This window comes from Exophiala bonariae (genome assembly GCF_035927105.1).
Source record: "Exophiala bonariae strain CCFEE 5792 chromosome Unknown scaffold_6, whole genome shotgun sequence".
NCBI lineage: Eukaryota > Fungi > Ascomycota > Eurotiomycetes > Chaetothyriales > Herpotrichiellaceae > Exophiala > Exophiala bonariae.
The window spans coordinates 370,687-387,687 of NW_027042481.1; the positions used below are offsets into that span (position 1 = coordinate 370,687).

Consider the following 17,001-nt stretch of genomic DNA (forward strand, 5'->3'; position numbering starts at 1 on the left):
ACTGCTATCTTAGCGGACTTGCCTTTGGACGAAGACGCATGGAGGATTTCCAGTACGCACCCCTCCGGCCCAGGAACCTTCCGACCGCATTAATTTTTTCGCTCTATCTCAAGCTATGCACATGTTTGAGCATTTTCAAACCATGAAAGGAATATTCGAAAAGCAGAGACGGTTTTTCTGTGGGGGACTTTGCTGATGGATCTGGGGAGGGTTTTCGGATAGACGTGAGTCACCACAGCGGGCATATGTCATCTAAATGAGACACACGAACACGACACACACGAATTATTGCATTCATTTGTGTAGGACTTGCATTTTCAAATGGGGAAACTGCATGGAATTTTGCATTGCATATGATACCCGGATCCAGGCTACTGAAATGGCGTAGCCTTTAGTAGAGACACGACACTTCGTGTTTGGATAATGATGATGAATGAAAACGCTATCCTTCATCCATGCTTCTTCACCGCAATGCAATTCTGTGAGTCTGTCATCGAGTGATCAATTGCACAGATTTCCCGAATCAGGACAGCGATTTATTGTAAGAAGATATTCCAACACAGGCTCTAGTTCGGTGCACTTTAGGCTTCAGGTGTACCCTTCCTATTCTATACACTACACTATTGGTTACAACAAATCCATCTCAGCCAGTCCAGAACGCCAGTCAGTAGTCAGCCTCGCCTGCTACGTAAGAAATGGCCAATGTGACCATCTACCCAAGAACCAATTTTTTCACACCACCTCCTCCTTCTCTACATCATCCATGGTCCTCGGAGGCCGAGACGCACTCCCTCCGCCATGAGCACTGCCAGTCCCATCGCCCAACCCGGAGACTCTACTCCAGCCACGAATCCTTTCACCATATAGATAAAACACGACGGGAATGGGCACCATCACGGCGGCGAGGCAGCCGAGCAACGTGCCAGCCCACTGAATGCCGAGGTTGTGGAACATCTGGTCGGCGAAGAGGGGGAAGCCGGCGCCGAAGAAGGAGCGCAGCAGAGAGTTTGCGGCGATGCATGACGCCGCGAACATCAGGTACGTGTCGATCAGGTAGTTGAAGCACTGCAGGAAGATGCACAGGATCCCGAAGCCCGTCACGATCCCGCTGGCTGTTGGAGCTAGCCAGTGGATTGATTTGGTGTAGCCTGTCCAGCCGAACCTATTGGGGAAGAGGGTAGTGTGTTAGTTTTATGGGCTAAAGAAGAGAGGTGTTGGGAAAGGTAAATTGTTGAAGATTGCAAAAAGAGGTATCTTACCAGAAGAGGCCGATGCTGAAACAGACGGCACCAACGATGACCGGAGGCAGCCGCCACTCGGGGACTTGCACGCCGTTGTTTTTCTTCAGCTTACGCTGATACGATGCCTGCTCGAGCAGGATGTAGACTCCGCCCAGGAGTTGGCCGATGATCAGTGCGATGAATGGGAGTCTCCCAACGCCCGCATTCATGCCGTGCACCCCCTGAAACACGATTGGATAAGCGCCCAGGAAAAGGTAGATGAGTCCGTAGATGAAAGACATGTACAGCGTGATGAGGAAGACAATCGGCTCGGTGACGAGCAGACGGATCGGACGCGAGAAGTTGTTGTTGAGCAATTGTTTGAAATCGACCTCGATCTCCTCCTGTTTGGCGTGGATAGCGAAATTCTTCGTCTCTCGTCGAATGCGTCCTGCTTTGGCCACTAGGACCGCCGGCGCGTACGATTCCACCAGAAACAGCGTGAGGCCGAAACTGAGCCAGCCCATGATGCTCGAGATATACATTGTCCAGCGCCAGCGCAGTGAAGCATCGTCGACGATGAACCCTCCGACGAACGATGCGAATGGGCCGACGAAGACCGTCATCGCAAACACCGTAATTGCAAGTCCTCGCGTGGCGTCATCATAGAGATCTGCGAAGCACGCCGGGACGATCGCCAGAGGACCCGCCGCGAAGAAGCCGCTGAAGAATCGAGTGAGCATCAGCGTTTGATAGTCCTTCGCGGTGGCCGAAGCAACGGCGAAGATGGCAAAGCCGAACATGGATATTTGGAGGGGAAGGCGACGGCCTAGAATCTCCGATCCAGGACCCCATAGAATAGGTCCGAACGCGAACCCAAGCACGTAGAGGGAAATCCCGAGGATGCCCACCTCGGTGCTGACATGGAAATTCTCCGAGACTTGAGGAATCGCGGCCGAGAACACGGCGCTGGAGAAAGAGGCGACAAAGGTGATGAAGGAGAGTATTGCCGATTGAATCAATCTGTGGGATCAGCATTAATATGAAGTGATCGAAAACCTGGGGTGTCGGGGCGAGATACTTCTTTGGAAAAGGAAAGTTTTGTGGGTGTTCTGGATCTTCATAGCTGTCGAACTCGACAATATATTCTTCCTTCCTGTTACTGGGAACCGGCCTACCAGCACCCAAGGTGTTGGTGGTTCTGATGGTTGCTGTAGAGTACTTTCTAGCTCCAATCAGTGGTCGACTTCCCACAGTGTTAAGATGTTGTGTCCGTTGTGTCCGGATCCTTTCCATCTCAAGTGGATGTAAGCTACGGAGGGTAGCAGCATGCTGGCTATGGTCAGTCAAATCATCTGAAATCGGAGGTCTTTTCCACAGCTCATACAGTCAAAGTTGAGCTCAATTGATCATATGAATCTTGAGAGATGCGTGACGCGTCTGTGGGTTGACATTGTCTCTCCACGTCGGGCCCATAAGATGCAATGTATGATAGTCGATTGGATCTGCCCCTATCCGCGTCCACTTCGGCATCGATCAAATTTCGATCGAGAGCGTCCATAGTTGTGTCGTCGCTTGTTGGGAAATTGAGGAACGATGGAAAGGTCTTGTCTGTAGATACTCAACTCTTGAATGTGTCGAAACAACCCTCCTTAAATATAATCGCGTCAATCTTCAACGACGCCCGCTCAGTAGAATCCATAGCGAACAATCTGATATTGCGGAATTAAAGCCATGCCTATCGGAGGGATGGCCCAAGTCATTGACCGCCAATCCCGTGTGAGACACAAGGAGTCCCGGAGGCATAGGCAAGTCTTAAATCCAATTTAGCGCAAATCGAAAGTCCATTAAGCCACAGACTGACCAAAAAGCAAATAGACTGGGATCTTTGTGCCTCGCTGGCATCGTAGCTTGTAGCGTGGTTAAATTATAACCCTACCTCGTATCCGGGAGAAGGTTGAGCTTTAAAGATCTCTCTCCGGGAAGGGAGATAATAGGGGCCAATGACAGTGAGTGATGTCCCCCTGCACTCGAATCCGATACCCGCTGATTAACCATCGGAACCCCGAAGTGGTTCATAAACTATCTTGCAGGCATTCACTTCACAAGCACCTCCGTAGGTAGTGAGAGGCTTGTGAAGCTGGAAACTGTAGCTGAGTGGATTTTCGCCCAGTACACGCATCTTGGGCGCCGTGATTTCGCGTCGTTGAAACATTCTTGGGAAATATGTAGCATTGATAGGATCTTCTTTACTGGCTGATTGGATATCTCCTTCCCTATCTCACCAGTTAAGTCCTGGTTAGGTGGTTGATGAGGTTGCGTTACACTTTCTCCCAGGAAATCTCATTGCGTCAGATCGCGGAATAGGGGACGCTCCCAAGCATTATTAGCCCCGGGAACAGCGGCAATCCAGATATACATAAGGTAACTACGTCATTTGCGACACGGACCTGAGCAGCAATCTTTCATGCTACAAGACTGTGAATGATGATATCTTGACCATGGGGAAGTTGGTCTTTGCACAGATCTATGAGGTACAGCATGGGACCACTCACAGTACGACGATTTGAAGCGACTTGCGTCCTTAGCTCCGTCCGCCACCATATTCGCTCGACTATTGCGTTGCTATCTCAAGACAACCTAGCTATCTGCTTTCATCCTGGCAAAGATGATCTACAATTCAAATGTTTAAAGCTTTGGCTCCGCTCGATCTTGAATCTTGGGTCGAGTGGCGACTGAGACCTCAGTCCACCAGGGGTACGTCCTTGGAGCGTCCTTCGAGAGCACATCGGTGAAATTTGCCTTACGTTTCTCGAAGAAGGATTTTTTGAACTCAAGATGATCCCTAAAAGCTGTCAGCAGACGGACCGAGAAATGTAATCACGGGAATGACTTACTTTGACCCAAACATATCAAATAGCACAGGGCTATCAACCAGATGCGCACCTTCCGCAGATCCAGGATTGCGCCAGATGAGCTGGCGGTTCAGATGCGCGGCCATGGTACCGACGTTCTCGAGGACATCTTTAGCTATCTCCAGCGCGCGTGGTAGGACGTCTTCGGGCTCCGGCAAGAGCTCCGCAAAGATCCCTTGCAGCGTGCTGTGGTTGGCTTTGAACCGCCGTCCGGTCGTCAGTAGGTATGTTGCGTTGCTATACCCGACCATACGCGGCAGGAAGAAGCTGCTGCTCGACTCCATCGTCAGGCCGATGCGGGCGAAGGGGAAGCCAAACTCTGATTTCACGCTTGCGATGCTGGTTTGGGAGGTTAGTGGTAGCTATCCTGGTCCTTGGTAGACGGCTTTAAGTTGCTCACCGAATGGCAGCCGCCAGAGTCGACGTCATTCCAATACCGACGGACAGCCCATTATACGCGACGATAATAGTCTTGCTCGAATTATACATGGCGAGCGCTAGTGTGCCGCCGGGGTCTCGGAGATCGCGTGTCGGCTGGCTCTTTCCTGCGGTGGCGTCGGAGGAAAGGTCAATTCCGGCACTGAAGGCTCTTCCGGCACCAGTCAAGACGATTACTTTGACACGGTCGTCCACGTCGACCGTTGTAAAGAAGTCCTCGAGTGCATTGATCATCTCGATCGAGAAGGCGTTGAGTTTTTCCGGTCGATTGAGCGTCACGACCTGGATTGGTGTCACGCCTTCAGCCCTGGAGGGGTGGTTTGATATTAAGATGGGTCTGTCGGGTGGAGTGGCATAGCTCTTGGGGACTTCAATGGTTCTTAATGGGTTGGACATGGTTCCCCGATCTCACGATTGTCAAACGTTGGTGCTTTTGTGTTGCCCATGATACTTGCCGGTGTAGTTATATCGAGGATATAGTTAACGTCCATACAGATTCCACAATCCAGCCTCGGATCTTCGGCTTAAGTTGTGGGGATCAGTAATCCGGATGCTGGCTCTACAGCTATATATTATGGCACGAAGGGGAGGCCTAATAGTGGACTCTTGCTCAGATAACCGTACCTTTGCCCTTGATTATTATTTTCCAGCTGGAGAATCGGTGACGACCTAGGTAAGCGATTGTTGAGTGCCCTGTGTGCAACGTCGGAGGTCTAAGCATGATGTTGGGGTAAGCGGTGGGTGCATAATCTCATGTATATTCTCATAAGGAGTGATGAAGACAGACCAGCATCGAGTGGTATGGCTATCACTAATCTTTTATACATGGGTATATATGATTAATATCCCTGTTTAGTAGTTGCCAAAAAACGAGACGCACCCAATGGTGGGTTTCTGGAACGTCCAAAGGGAGCAGGGGTCATTTCAGATTCTTAAAGCTCGTGTCAATTTTGTGTTATACCCTATAAAGGAGTCATCGCTTACAATAGCTAAAGAAATCTCATATGTTGCATATACCTAACAACACAGACCAGACTTATAGAGCGGCAGTGGCATTGAACTCAATCCCACCGTTCCACACCCTGACAATGTCTCTGGTAGCCGAGATATTTTTCAACGGGTTCGACCTTAGCAATACAAGATCAGCGCGTTTCCCTGCCTCAATGACTCCCCGATCACTTAGTCTATGCATCTTCGCGGGCAGGACCGTTGCTGCCCGTAGAGCCTCAGCCGGTGTGAAGCCGACCTGGTTGACGAAGACGTCCAGTTCATCGTGAACGGTTTTTCCGAGAGGATTCTGGATGCCGCCGAGCGATGACGAGGTACTGGCAGGTATAGCATCTGTGCCGACTAGCAGTGTCACATTCGCCTTGTACATCTTCTGAACATTCTGTACCACGGTCGGCCAGGATTCGTTCGTGTAGCTCGATACGGCGAGCGCCTGTGGGCTTGCGATGAATGCCTTGACAAGGACCATAGTTGCAGTAACCCACTTATTGTGCGCTTTGATACCGTTGATAGCATCTGCAGTCAGCAGTCTGTCGCCCGGGGTGTGCTGAATCCCGTCTGTGCCCGAAGCGATTGCTTGCAGATAGTAGTCGACACCTGCGGCATGCGTCATGGCCTGTTTGCCAGCGGCGTGCGTCAGGCTCACAAGTCGATTTTGTGTCTCTTGGCTCGGGCCCCTGTTTTCAGCGGTAATCTTCAACCAGTCGGATTTGTTGCCAAACGTATAGTCAACGAACATGGAAGCTTCTGCGGTGCTATTGATGAGGAGTTCCGGTGGAGTCTGGAATATCAAAGCATGTGCGCTACCGGGTGCTGCGATTCCATGGCCTGCGGTGAAGAATGATGTTAAGCCGGGTTGGTCTTTCATGGATGCGCAGAGAGCATAGTTTGCACAATTCATGCCCATGGCCGATGTGACGCCGTAGGAGCTGAGAATTTTGAGGTCACCGATCGAACCTGGATGGCAATGGCTGTCAATGAGGCCAGGGATCAGGTAGCCGCTGTTGCCATTGATCCATTGGTCGACATCTTTGAGGTCGAATGTGATCCGACCACCGACAATGGCTAGGGCACCACGTCGAAACCGCGTCCCTGTAAACAGGTTCACATTTGCAATACCGATCTTAGATGACGAAGGAGTGTGTAGAGAACGCCTTTGTATGTTTTGATCGACTTGCCGGACATCGAGATGTTGAGGAACGCAAGCTCTTCCCACAGAGGTTATCAGCGCAACCAGTAAAATTTGTAAAAACATGATCTCAGCGATCAATCAAATCCTGCAGGATCATGAGAAGATTCATTGGCACTGCATGGGGTGTTGGCAAGAGGTGGTATTTATGCGTGAGTATGTCCCTCAAGGACCTCAGCCTTGTTGCGAGGTTTAGCGAACTTTGCGGGGCCAAGGCTGTGGAGAACTTGTGCTCATTCGTGGAGCGAGCTGCTCCTTCCCAGAGAAACCCAGCTTTATGCGGCCAGTGCATGCTAGCCCCGTCGGTAGAGGATGACCACGATGATCCATCTGGAGGCACAAGCGAACTTGTGGGACTTTCGCAATGGGACATTTTTCGAGCTTCGACCAATGAAACTTGTCCCAAGGACGTCCATCTTGTGGGTTTCGGTGAATTCTGCCTCCACGACCTTGCTTCGATACTAGTGTTCTTCAGTCCTCGTAGACTCACGACTCGCTACTGAACGGTCAGACTAACTCCATTCAACCTCGTTCGATTCACTAGACTCGGTCTTTTCACAGGCTAAGTGGTGAAACCGGTGCTAGGTTTGTAATGCAGAACTCTAGGGCACAACGGCATTCTCACGGCTCCAGGTGACACCCTATTCTAGTCTAAGCACGAATGCTTGCCAGAGTCGCGGATTGCCTAGGAACGGCATGCTAGCCTGGCGGCAGCCACTGATAGCAACGATATCTTTTAATATCAATGATAATAATCCTGTGTTCAAACAAATGGGGGCTAGTCTTGTAAATAAATCTATAAATGGAGAAGACACACAACGGAACATCAGAAGCTGGCAGCCTGCTTGGGCTGAGGCCTGACGCGTCATACTGAAACACTACTTCGCTTGGTTTTGGTCTTCAGCTTTTCCAGCCGGTGATGGAGGAAAAGTCGACTATGTGACCGTGCAAATCCAAGCTACTGTATCAACAAAACTCAGTAACAAGCGCCCTGGTACTCAAATTGTTTGTTCCGTGAGGGAGACTCAGAAAACAGCCATGGCACAAGTCTCATACAAGATTGCAGGCACGCTTGTCGGACAATATACGATTCAAGCAGGCGACACGTTATCTGTAGTTGCCGAGAAGCTCAACGTTGAACTCGATACACTCCTCGCGACGAATCCGGGTGTCAAGCCTGAAAGCCTCTGGGTTGGGCAGACGATCAATGTCCCTTCTGACCAGACGGGTGCAGTATTGTTCACTCTGGGAGACGTGGCACGGGTTCTTGGTATCTCGGTCTCTGAACTCCAGTCTACGAATCCTGGGATATCGAACGATCTAGTCATCAACCAAGTCATCGCCACGCCCGCTCCGTCACAGGAGATCCCTGGCTCGAGCGGAGGGAGCGAGGGTGGAGGCAGCTTCGTGGATTACCCCGGGATAGCTTCTCAACTCCCGCATCCGAGCCAATGGGCGCGGTACGCCGCGCTGTGGGAGTCCAACGTCAGGCTGATGAAGTACAACTCTTCAGACAGCGAGATCGCCTTGATCAAGGAATCCATCGAGCGTGTGGCACGCGAGTCCGGCGTTGACGTCCGCGTCATCCTGTGCATCATCATGCAAGAATCCGGCGGGAACGTGAGGGTCGGGACGAGCGACAACGGCGTACGGAATCCTGGCCTCATGCAGAGCCACAACGGCGTCGAGTTTGATCCTGCCGACCCGGCTCACTCGATCCTGCAGATGGTTCGAGATGGCACGACAGGTACCAGGCACGGCGACGGGTTGAAGCATTGCTTTGCACATCAGGGGAATTGGTATGCTGCGTTTAGAGAGTATAATTCTGGACCGGGCTTCAATAAGGCGGATCTCAACGATCCGTCTGGAGCGACAGCTCACTATGTCAAGAATACGGCGAATCGACTTATGGGTCACGTTTGGGATGGTATGTGAAATGCCTATGAGCGCCGTTCAGGTTCTGTATGGAATGCAAGACAGGAGTTCTAGGACATTTATCATCATTCATTTCCCAATTTGCTATGCAAGTAACGAGTATTCGTATACCACTTTTCGGTCCAGTGCGAGACAAATATTCGCTCAAGAGTTGAACAAGTCTTTTCTCAACCCAACTCATAATGTGTGATCGTGGAAACCGTTGTACTAATGGAACAAGACCTCGGATTGCTTCCACTGACTACTTCTTCTTTCCTCCCGTTCTCCCCTTGAAGCTGCCCTCGAATCCTGGCCGCTTCACTTTTTTCCCTTTGCCACCGGACTTTTTGTCATCCTTTCGCTTTGACAGGTTGTCGTTTCGTTTCTTCTGCTTGATCTCCTGGGATTTCTGTACGCCCGCAAGCCTATCGGTCCATTCCTTTTCACTCTTCTTCTTCTGACCCTGTTGTCTCTTCAATGCCTTCTTCAGTAAACTGGTGTCATCGCGAACATGATCTCCATGAGCACGTCGTTTTGCATTGAGCCACATATCTTTCTCCTCAATCTCCTTGCGCTTCGTTTCGTCCAGGCTGGCCAACCTGCTTTTCTTGCTTTGTGCTGCTTTCAGTGCTGAAGCAGTATCCTTAGGGCCTTTTGCTTTGTGCTGGTCGAGAAATCCAGAGATTGAGGGATCGACTTGAGTGCCGTCGTCAAAGGCGATTCTCCCAAAGCTGAAACTATTGTTGTTACTCGAAATCGAAGCCAGATCACCGACAATGGGCGATCGAGGTGATGCGAGCAACGAGCCAGACCCACCAGGAGAAAAGCGACGAGCAATTTCTTCCTCCTGACGTCGTGCTTCTTCTTCCTTTTCTCTCCGCTTCTGTTCTTTCTTCGCGACTTTTCGTTCCTCTTCTTTCCGTCGTCGTTGATCCAGTAATTCTTGTCGGGATTTGGGGGCTTGGCCATCAGTACCTCCAGCTTTACGGTCCGTTCTCAGCTGTTGAATGGCGGCCTGTAGTCTCTCACGTGGAGTGCCTGCGGCTGGATTGCTTGTCAAAGCGTTGGAGTTTGTCTCGGCCGCAGCAATTATTTTAGGGGTGTTGTCTGGTATAGGCAATATTGATGATGTCGAAGATGTGGCTGATTCCTGGGGTGGGGAGAAGACTTCTTGATGGTCGGTCCCTGATGAGGCCGTAGATACTTGATCGTCAGGAACTGTATTTTTGGCTGCAGGGACGACTGCTAGATCGAGAGGAATTTTCAACTTTAAATCGTCTTCTTGAAGATTGGGCCCGGCCTGATCATGGCGCTCGACTTTTTGCTTTTTCTTTTCTTGTTGCCTTTCGAACTTAGCCTTGCTTTTGGCTTTGATCTCCTGCTTACGCTCTCGTTTTGCTGCTCTCTGCAGAGCTTTTCGTTCTTTCCTCTGCTCCTCAGTCTCGGTTTGTTGAGGTTGCGGTTGTGCCTGTTTCCCCATCTTTGTATCGAGCTTCTGCTTCTTGTGTTTTTGAATCTTTGCGGCTTGTGCTGCCTTGGGAGGCTCGAGGTTTTCGGGGTGTGGCGAGGTCCCGATATCTTGATTGTCATCTTGAGATTCGTCGCCATCATCTCGTTTTCTTTTTAGCGCAACAGTAGCAGCCCTTTCGTCCATGACATCTTTGGCGCTTTTCCAGTTGTCTGGGTCTAGCTTGGCCATCTTCGCGGCTCTTTTTTGTTCGGGGGTCTGCTTTTTTCGCTGCCATTGATCCTGAATTACTGTTAACACCAGTGTTCCCAAAATACAGTCGCCCAGTCATATGCATACGCTGACATCCTCCCCATAGTATAGCTTCGCTGGGATGAGAGACAATAGACTGTCAAAGGCACGTGCATGGCTTTTAAGCCGTGCCTATGGTGGGTCAGTAAAAGTTCTGTAAGGCAGGTGCCGAATGTCAAAGCAGGATCTTACTTCGAGCTCGTCTGTCATGATGTAGGGGTAGATATCTCGAGGCAGGTGTACACGAGTGTATCAGCCTTCCTGCTGTAAAGGCTGTATTCTACTGAGATGTACTCACTTGATGTCGAGGCAGAACAAAAACCTCTCACGAAGTTCATGATGAGCCACTGACCGACAAGAAGTGGAGAATAAAACGCAGCCTATGAACGAAATCTTGGCGAACATTTTGTCTGCGGCCCAATTCAGCACTCAAGTTGGGAAGGTGCGATTACATAATGGCGGGCAGCCACTATTACGACTCTAGTGGATCACTAGCTCGAATTTGGGTGGTCAACGACCTGTTAGGTTAGGCACATTGCGCGCCTAAGGGTAAAACTACTGGTACTAAGTAGTCCACGCTCAGCATCATCTATTCGCACGGTGCAGACAACCACAACAATCAAAGGACATGGGCTTGCAGAATGCAGATTACCCATAGAACCATGAGCTTCCCCAATGCTAAGCTATTAAGAACACCCATATCTGTTTAAGCATTGCTTTTGGTCGCTTGTTGATCTCGGAGTTCAGCATTCATAAAGGTTGTAAACTTCTAAGAACAGTGACATGAGACACATACACTACTTTACATTTTGTGGATTTGAAAAGATCATTTCTCCTGCTATTCATCATTAGTGTTTATGCTTTTAACCTCTCCCCCTTGAGCCTCAAAAAGCGCTTGCAAGTTCCTCTGGGAGACTGTTTCCGCGTCGAGTGGCTGAGGGTTCAGATGCCCGTGTTGCTTGGTCGAAGGTATTTTCTCATGTCGGCCTCCGTAGTTTCTCCAGATGTTCATGACGATCTGCATCCGGCCTTCCTCAACCTTGATGGCGAACAACTCGCAATCAGTCTCACAGAACGAACATTTGAATAACTCAGCTGTTCTTAGAGATGACAAGGATGCGACCGCTGACTCGATTTTCTGCCAGATACTGCTTTGGCCCGGTTTTCCGAGGGTTATGAACACGTGGTCGCAACAAGCCATGCTGAAGGGGAACGACATCTGCGCCATATCTGTGCCTGGCATCACCACCACTTCCATTCGTTTGGCAAGAATCAGTTGACCATCCACGATCCGTGCCTCACTCGTATGTGAGACTCCACGATAGTCGACTCCCTCTGTATTCAAATAAGACAAAGGTAGACCATGCTTCTGGCCATACTCATGGGCCCGGTGGATCAGGTCAATGATTTCCTGCTGTATCCAGACACTGTTCAACCCTGCTTTCATGTACCAGCTGGGCGACGATATCCGGTCTTCGAGCGAGTGTTGGCCGTCGCGCGGACACCAAACATAAAATGAAGGTATCACTCTCCATCGATAAAGCATGGCACACGAGCGGCAGGTCAGATACTCTGGGTAATCTAGCTCAAGAATTTGGAGGAATCGTATTTTCGTAGCACGATCAACAAACGCCAAATCGAGGTCAAAGCTCAAAATGTCACGAAACTGCTTGCAAGAGAGACTCAGAAGGACTTGTGATTCCTTATCCAAAAAGTGCGCAATGCTGAGGATTAATTCTCGTGGAAGATCAAGAAGCAACCTGTGGAGGCTATTCTGTGAACCTGTTACGTATGTTGTGCTGCCACCTGCGCCAGAGTAATCATCTGTGCACTCGCATCCTTCATTAGTTTGGAGAGATTTAGGAACATTTCTTCGGGAGGCATCTGCAAGGTGGAAATTTGCTCTCACAGATTTCACAAGTCGACACAGTAGAGACATCTGCTGTAAGTCGGCCGTCACTGATAGAGCCATGGCGAGTTTCTTGAGGGTCTGGAAATGACATCAAGTGGAAGACATAACATGATTGGAGCTAGGTGCAGACCTCCTTCTGTATAAATACTCTACCAACCTGAGGCAGCATTTCGCTTTCAAACCTTCATCTGGCCCATCGACGAGTTTAGTGTCCACTTCACAAGTCTTGTAGCAAGCCATGTTGAAAACCGTTGAAAAGTTTCTCACCGCATGATCTTGGTCTCTTGAGATAGATCATATTGACCGATGTTCGAAGCAGACCTCCACGAGAGTCGCCCATTTCTGCAGTGTCACTGGTCTGCCTGATCGCCGTACGGGACGGAGGCTTCAAGTTCGTGAACAGATGACTCCGGCGGAGTAATTGACTTGCAAGTGAAATTGCGCTACATGAGGATGTGCTCAACACTTGGGGCCTCTGCGGGGCACATGACTCCGCGAAGAATTATGGAGTTCAAGCTCAACAGGAGACAGAAACTGTGAAAATCTCCTCTTTTCAAGGTTCTTGATCATTTCTTGTCATCACAGAGTCATGGAAAAATGACAGTCCTTTGATGTAGTGGATATTACATACCACTCCAATACTGGCATGATTGTTGTGCTGCCGTTCCTTCCTTTTACGGCGACTGAGGCCGAAAGCGGCGGCTGAAATGGAGGCATCACTTACCACGCTCTTCCGCCGAAAGCCGTCCGCCCCTTCGATCTCGCAGACAAACCCGAGATTACATGACAAGTGATACATCTCGGTCTGAATCAAGCATCTGTCTGTTTATGACCGCACCGAGATACCTCTCTCCGGCTCTCAGTAAGTGACCTCCCATGGAATAGGTGGTCCGCGGAAATACGTCACCTCGAGAGATGCAAGATTTGTTGCGGCTGAGAAAGGTTCTTCGACGACCTCGGGAGTCGTACGCTGGACTGCCGTGCACCGACGAGTTTACAAATCGATGAAACCGCAGGTTCCAGTCAGGAGTTTTGATCGAGTAAGAAGAGATATATATCGAGTAATAGCGACGGAGCAGAGCAGCTTAGCCTCGGCTGAAAAGGGCTTAGGCTGATCAGTGAACCTTATCGCATTCCGATAGAGCCACCGGGAGGCAGGTGCGACCGGCGCAGGGGGAGTTCGCCGCCAAGTCTGGCACTTGCAGGCAAAACACAAGTGCACATGGCTGAAATCCCAACGATAACGATGGTGCGTCAGCCCACCCTTCACCACTCAACACCCACTATTCTGGAAAGCTTGCTCTTTGCCGCAGCTTTTCTTATCTATTCTTGATCTGATCGAGTAACAGATACGCCCTCTGCGGTCTTTGAGCGACTGAACCCACGCTGCATTTACCAATGACATGGCGACAATGACTCCTCCTTTCCCAAATCTTGTCTTCGGACTCGGCCGCTTCACTCCCTCCACCCTCACCCCCAATGATTCTCGGGGACTCCAGATAGTCGATTACGTGCAGACAGGGAGTTGGTCAATCCCGACTTGACGCGAATGTTGGTTGACATTCGGGCAGTCCCAGGCGAAATGTTCTTTATCAAATGGGTTCTCTTTGTCTCCAGGTCTGGCTGGTCGCGCTCCAATCCGACCTGATGTGTGCTTGAACTTCTTCAAACATTCATCTCGCTTATCGCTTCACTGATAAGAGCCATATTCCTCTACCCATGCTTACAACTTCCCCAGATCCTACTCTTCTCGTGCCTAACGACCCTTCTCTCCATTATAGCAAAGCCTAGCTGCGAGCACTAATCCAACATTAGCCATGAATACTCAAGGAGACAACTTCCATTCTTATCCGACACCGCCCAGATCTCCACCCAATGCCTTATCAGACTCAACAGATGCATCGCCAATCACTGTAATTGCTTCGTCACGGGCTATTCGATCGGGAGGTCTCACGGCGGCCACTATCGTCATATCCAATGCGACAGGCAAGATCACGGCAACTTTTGATTCGGTCGTGCCTGCATCAGACTTCCCACCTAATACGCCATATACGGACTACTCGCCTCATATACTACTTCCTGGATTGGTTGACGCCCATGTCCACCTTAATGAACCGGGTCGGACCGAATGGGAGGGATTCTATACAGGTACACAAGCAGCAGCCTTCGGTGGCGTAACCACTGTGGTAGATATGCCTCTGAATGCAATCCCTCCCACGACCACTGTGGCAAACCTCCATGAGAAGATCAAGGCTGCCCAAGGCCAGTGCTGGGTCGATGTGGGCTTTTATGGAGGGATTATCCCAGGTAATGCTGGTGAACTGAAGGCATTGGTAAGGGAAGGTGTGAGGGGATTCAAAGGATTCTTGATCGAAAGTGGTGTGGAAGAATTTCCTGCTGTTTCTTCGATAGACATTGAAAAAGTGTTTGCCGAGCTTGCAGATGAGCCTACCACGGTCATGTTTCATGCAGAAATGATCCCTCCTATTGCGGATTCTGTTGGTGACGACGTCCAAGTCTCATTACCACCGCGCCAGCCTCATGGCCCACTCAACGCCTACAGTACCTTCTTAGCCTCAAGGCCTCCTGCATTTGAGACATATGCCGTTGAGGAAATCTTGTCGATGGCACACTTGGCACCAAATTTGGCATTGCATATTGTCCATTTATCGGCCATGGAGGCCATCCCGCTTCTCAGAAAGGCAAGAGCACAGGGAATCAATATCACAGCTGAGACCTGTCCGCATTATCTTTCTCTGGCAGCGGAACAAATACCGATAGGCGACACCCGACACAAATGTTGTCCCCCAATCCGCACCAAGTCGAATCAAGATAGGCTGTGGGAAGAATTATGCCAACATTTGGAAGAGGGCGTCATAAAGACAGTTGTTTCTGACCACTCACCCTGCACACCAGATCTCAAGCTTCTACCATCGTACGTGCCTGGTCACGTAGCGCTACCAAAGGATCAAGCAAAGTCATTGGAACTTGAGACTGATCGGGGCGACTTCTTTTCTGCATGGGGTGGAATATCGTCGGTCGGGATGGGCCTCCCTATCCTATGGACTGAAATGACCCGACGAGGGTTGACATCAAAAGACACAGCTATCACAGATGTTGTGAAGTGGTGCTGTGAGAATACTGCTGCTCAGGTCGGACTTGAGAAACAGAAAGGCCAACTGGCGGTCGGATTCGATGCCGACATTTGCATCTTTGACGATACTGCTGAGTGGGTCGTGGAGCCCAGCACCATGTTGTTCCGGAACAAATGCAGTCCATATCAAGGCAAGACGATGATCGGACAAGTCAAGGCGACCATATTGCGAGGTCAACAGGTGTTTGTCCGCGATGGACCAAACAATGGATTTGTTGGTAAGACGTGCTCTGGGCAATTGTTGCTGGAACCGAGACGTGCTGAGCTGAAGAGAGTTAAAAGCTGGTTTAAAAGATGGATTTATGACTTTTGAGATATGATGGATTGAAGAGATTGGCTCGGACTTGATTCATGAGATTTACGAACCAAATTGGAACATTTCGTACACCGGGCGAGTGTCTGATGGTGTTTGATACCACTATGTTTAGATTCTTTAATATATCTTACTTTCTGTTTTAGGAATTCTTCTTGTCCTGGTCCTTCTCCCATTTTTCTCGCACTCGTCTTCTCATGCCACCATGTTTTCCACGACCCCAAATCTCTTGGCTTTCATCGACGATATGATGCAACGGTATGGGGGGCTCATCGCCGCGAAACTCTGCAATAAACTGCTTCTTCTCACGCTTGGCACTCTCCTTCTCTCTACTGACCCGCACGTTCCGCAGATAGGCAGCATAGACAGTCACTTCAGCAATTCCGACGACGAACCCTGTGCCGAGCGACACAAGAACTCGAACACCGTCGTTGTTCCACCATCTAGTCAGGTACAACATGGCCGCAGCACACATGACCACACTGAGCAGAATATTCAGCACGAGCGATGGACTTATGTCATCGTGTCCGCCCGTGGCCAGTTCCTCCTCGACTCTCCGCTTCGACACTAGGGCGGCGTACTCGCGCTGCTCCTGCTCCCTGCGCAGCCGTGCCATGAGTTCCACATACTGCGGCGAGGGCTCGGGCTTCGATGGCGCAGGCGCGATGTAGACGTGAGTGCCGTGTAATAGGGTGTTGAGCGTGAATCGCTTGGTGAGCCGGGAGAGTGCAATGAGAGTATTGTGCTCGATGGGGGCACTGGTCGTAGTGGGGAGGTCGAGGTCAGTACCGAGTGATGTGCGCTCGGAGGTGGAGAGGGACGAGATGGCGGATAGGATCTGGGGAGTGGTGTTGAGGAGAACCATTTGGATTTGATAGTGAGAGGGAAAATGACTTGATTGTGAGGTTCGACTGGTTAATTGAGGGCAGCCTGCAGTGAGTGTCGGATTGAGGTTGGATGAGGATTGAGGAATCGATATCCATATCGATGGCCCTGCATCATCGGGACTCGGGATGGGACCGCCTATAAACCTGAGCACGCACCCCTGTTCCGTGCTAGTTAAGCGTGCAATTTCTCCACTTTCTAGGGCATTGAATAATCGGTAAGACCTCCTCTGAAAGTGAAATCTGGGAGCAACCAGCCTCATTTGAAATGCATTTTGATCGCTACTAATAGAAG

At 50.2% G+C, this 17,001-nt stretch overlaps 8 protein-coding genes across 8 annotated transcripts; 2 read left to right on the forward strand and 6 right to left on the reverse strand.

Annotated features, from left to right (window-relative positions):
- Positions 1-732: 732 nt before the first annotated feature.
- Positions 733-2,781, reverse strand: LTR84_011590 (uncharacterized protein; the record flags this gene model as incomplete). The annotated part of the gene is made up of 4 exons (XM_064855119.1): positions 733-1,162; positions 1,260-2,243; positions 2,302-2,552; positions 2,608-2,781. The coding sequence occupies 4 exons, from the start codon at positions 2,779-2,781 to the stop codon at positions 733-735; spliced, it is 1,839 nt and encodes a 612-aa protein (XP_064708708.1).
- Positions 2,782-3,908: 1,127 nt separating this feature from the next.
- LTR84_011591 (uncharacterized protein) lies at positions 3,909-4,969 on the reverse strand (the record flags this gene model as incomplete). Its single annotated transcript, XM_064855120.1, has 3 exons — positions 3,909-4,065; positions 4,118-4,474; positions 4,536-4,969. 3 exons carry the CDS (start codon positions 4,967-4,969, stop codon positions 3,909-3,911), a joined length of 948 nt encoding a protein of 315 aa, XP_064708709.1.
- Positions 4,970-5,609: 640 nt separating this feature from the next.
- On the reverse strand, positions 5,610-6,836 carry LTR84_011592 (uncharacterized protein; the record flags this gene model as incomplete). The annotated part of the gene is made up of 1 exon (XM_064855121.1): positions 5,610-6,836. The coding sequence occupies one exon, from the start codon at positions 6,834-6,836 to the stop codon at positions 5,610-5,612; it is 1,227 nt and encodes a 408-aa protein (XP_064708710.1).
- A 972-nt stretch (positions 6,837-7,808) lies between these two features.
- On the forward strand, positions 7,809-8,705 carry LTR84_011593 (uncharacterized protein; the record flags this gene model as incomplete). The annotated part of the gene is made up of 1 exon (XM_064855122.1): positions 7,809-8,705. The coding sequence occupies one exon, from the start codon at positions 7,809-7,811 to the stop codon at positions 8,703-8,705; it is 897 nt and encodes a 298-aa protein (XP_064708711.1).
- A 241-nt stretch (positions 8,706-8,946) lies between these two features.
- Positions 8,947-10,653, reverse strand: LTR84_011594 (uncharacterized protein; the record flags this gene model as incomplete). The annotated part of the gene is made up of 3 exons (XM_064855123.1): positions 8,947-10,434; positions 10,492-10,575; positions 10,636-10,653. 3 exons carry the CDS (start codon positions 10,651-10,653, stop codon positions 8,947-8,949), a joined length of 1,590 nt encoding a protein of 529 aa, XP_064708712.1.
- A 628-nt stretch (positions 10,654-11,281) lies between these two features.
- LTR84_011595 (uncharacterized protein) lies at positions 11,282-12,415 on the reverse strand (the record flags this gene model as incomplete). Its single annotated transcript, XM_064855124.1, has 1 exon — positions 11,282-12,415. One exon carries the CDS (start codon positions 12,413-12,415, stop codon positions 11,282-11,284), a length of 1,134 nt encoding a protein of 377 aa, XP_064708713.1.
- A 1,757-nt stretch (positions 12,416-14,172) lies between these two features.
- On the forward strand, positions 14,173-15,822 carry LTR84_011596 (uncharacterized protein; the record flags this gene model as incomplete). The annotated part of the gene is made up of 1 exon (XM_064855125.1): positions 14,173-15,822. The coding sequence occupies one exon, from the start codon at positions 14,173-14,175 to the stop codon at positions 15,820-15,822; it is 1,650 nt and encodes a 549-aa protein (XP_064708714.1).
- Positions 15,823-15,964: 142 nt separating this feature from the next.
- Positions 15,965-16,687, reverse strand: LTR84_011597 (uncharacterized protein; the record flags this gene model as incomplete). Its single annotated transcript, XM_064855126.1, has 1 exon — positions 15,965-16,687. The coding sequence occupies one exon, from the start codon at positions 16,685-16,687 to the stop codon at positions 15,965-15,967; it is 723 nt and encodes a 240-aa protein (XP_064708715.1).
- Positions 16,688-17,001: the final 314 nt, after the last annotated feature.